This window comes from Spizellomyces punctatus (genome assembly GCF_000182565.1).
Source record: "Spizellomyces punctatus DAOM BR117 chromosome Unknown supercont1.16, whole genome shotgun sequence".
NCBI lineage: Eukaryota > Fungi > Chytridiomycota > Chytridiomycetes > Spizellomycetales > Spizellomycetaceae > Spizellomyces > Spizellomyces punctatus.
Window position 1 is genome coordinate 119,916 of NW_015971552.1, and position 1,337 is coordinate 121,252.

The following is a 1,337-nucleotide window of genomic DNA, read 5'->3' on the forward strand; positions in this document are numbered from 1 at the left end:
ATATTGTGAGTTTGAAACTTTCTTTTTTTTAGATACACTACCGTTATTAAACATTATCGTCGTCGTTGCAGACGGAGCATTTGATGACCGTAGAAGAGGTTCAGAAAAAATACAATGTCAGCTTTACGCCAGAGAAACCGGCTAGTTCGCAGGGCTTGTCTGCTGCCGAAGCCGCAAAGCGCCTCGAAGAGTACGGCCCCAACCAACTGAGTCCGCCCAAAAAACGTCATCCGTTCCTAAAGTTTCTGGATCATTTGCTCGGGCTGTTCAATTTGATGCTGTTGGTCGCTGGTGTCGCATCCTACATTTTGCTAGCCATTGACTTTGAAGGCAACAAACCAAATGTACGTTCTGCTTTGGCAATGTTGACGCTACATCCTTCCAAAAAGAAAAATTCACGTCCTATTTGCAGTTGTGGCTGGGTGCCATCTTGCTTGCCGTGGCCTTTTTGAACGCCTTTATTGAATTCTTTCAAGGTCAAAAGAGTGCTGCCATATTAGAGTCGTTCCTGGTAAGCCAGAAAGCCGTTGCTTGCAACACCAAAATCGCCATTCTGGCGTCTTCTCACTCGTTTGGGCAATGTAGAACTTGATTCCTGCAAAGTGTTATGTCGTTCGTGACGGCAAAGTCGCTCAAATCTCTGCCCTCGAACTCGTTCTGGGAGATATCGTGTACGCTCGAAGTGGAGACAAGCTGCCCGCCGATCTCTACATTTTTTCAGCAAATGAGCTAAAGGTGGACAACTCGTCCTTGACCGGAGAAGCTGATCCCCAAGAGCGAGGCCCACGAAACAGGTACCAGAATCCCTTGGAGGCGACCAATTTGGTTTTCAACGGTACACTGGTTGTGAATGGTATGTCTGCCCGAGCAAAATGGTCGATAACCATGAGCAACCTTTGTCCTCATTACTTTTTGTAGGTGAAGGATATGGTGTTGTTGTCCGAACTGGCGACAATACCGTCATTGGGCAAATTGCCTCCTTGACCGCAAACGAAGAACGTGGAAAATCTCCCCTGACCACTGAAATTGACTTGTTTGTCAAACTCATTGCTTCCGTTGCTGCTGTTGTGGCCATCATCTTTTTTATCCTCGGTTTGACTGCCAAAGGATTGAATATCTCTCAAGCGCTCAACTTTGCGATTGGCACGTTTGTCAGTTTTGTTCCTGAAGGTTTACCTGCGACTGTAACGGTACGTTGTTTTTCCCTCGTTTGTTTCGCAAATCTCGCACATTTTTTTGACAGTGTCAAATTATTTTTTTTTGATTTCTCCCTCTCTCTCTAGATTCTCCTGACATTTGCCGCAAAACGTATGGCCTTGAGAAATGTTCTCGGTGGG

General features: G+C 45.9%; 1 protein-coding gene across 1 annotated transcript in view; it reads left to right on the forward strand.

The window, feature by feature from the left end:
- Window positions 1-83: 83 nt before the first annotated feature.
- The window catches only part of SPPG_07476 (HAD ATPase, P-type, family IC), a gene marked incomplete at its 5' end in the record, with an annotated part of 3,640 nt that continues 2,386 nt past the window's right edge, over window positions 84-1,337 (forward strand). The window contains 5 exons of the mRNA XM_016755643.1: window positions 84-344; window positions 413-511; window positions 586-853; window positions 919-1,190; window positions 1,284-1,332. Of these exons, the coding sequence (XP_016605121.1) occupies window positions 84-344; window positions 413-511; window positions 586-853; window positions 919-1,190; window positions 1,284-1,332 (949 nt within the window). The remainder of the gene's footprint in view (window positions 345-412; window positions 512-585; window positions 854-918; window positions 1,191-1,283; window positions 1,333-1,337) is intronic.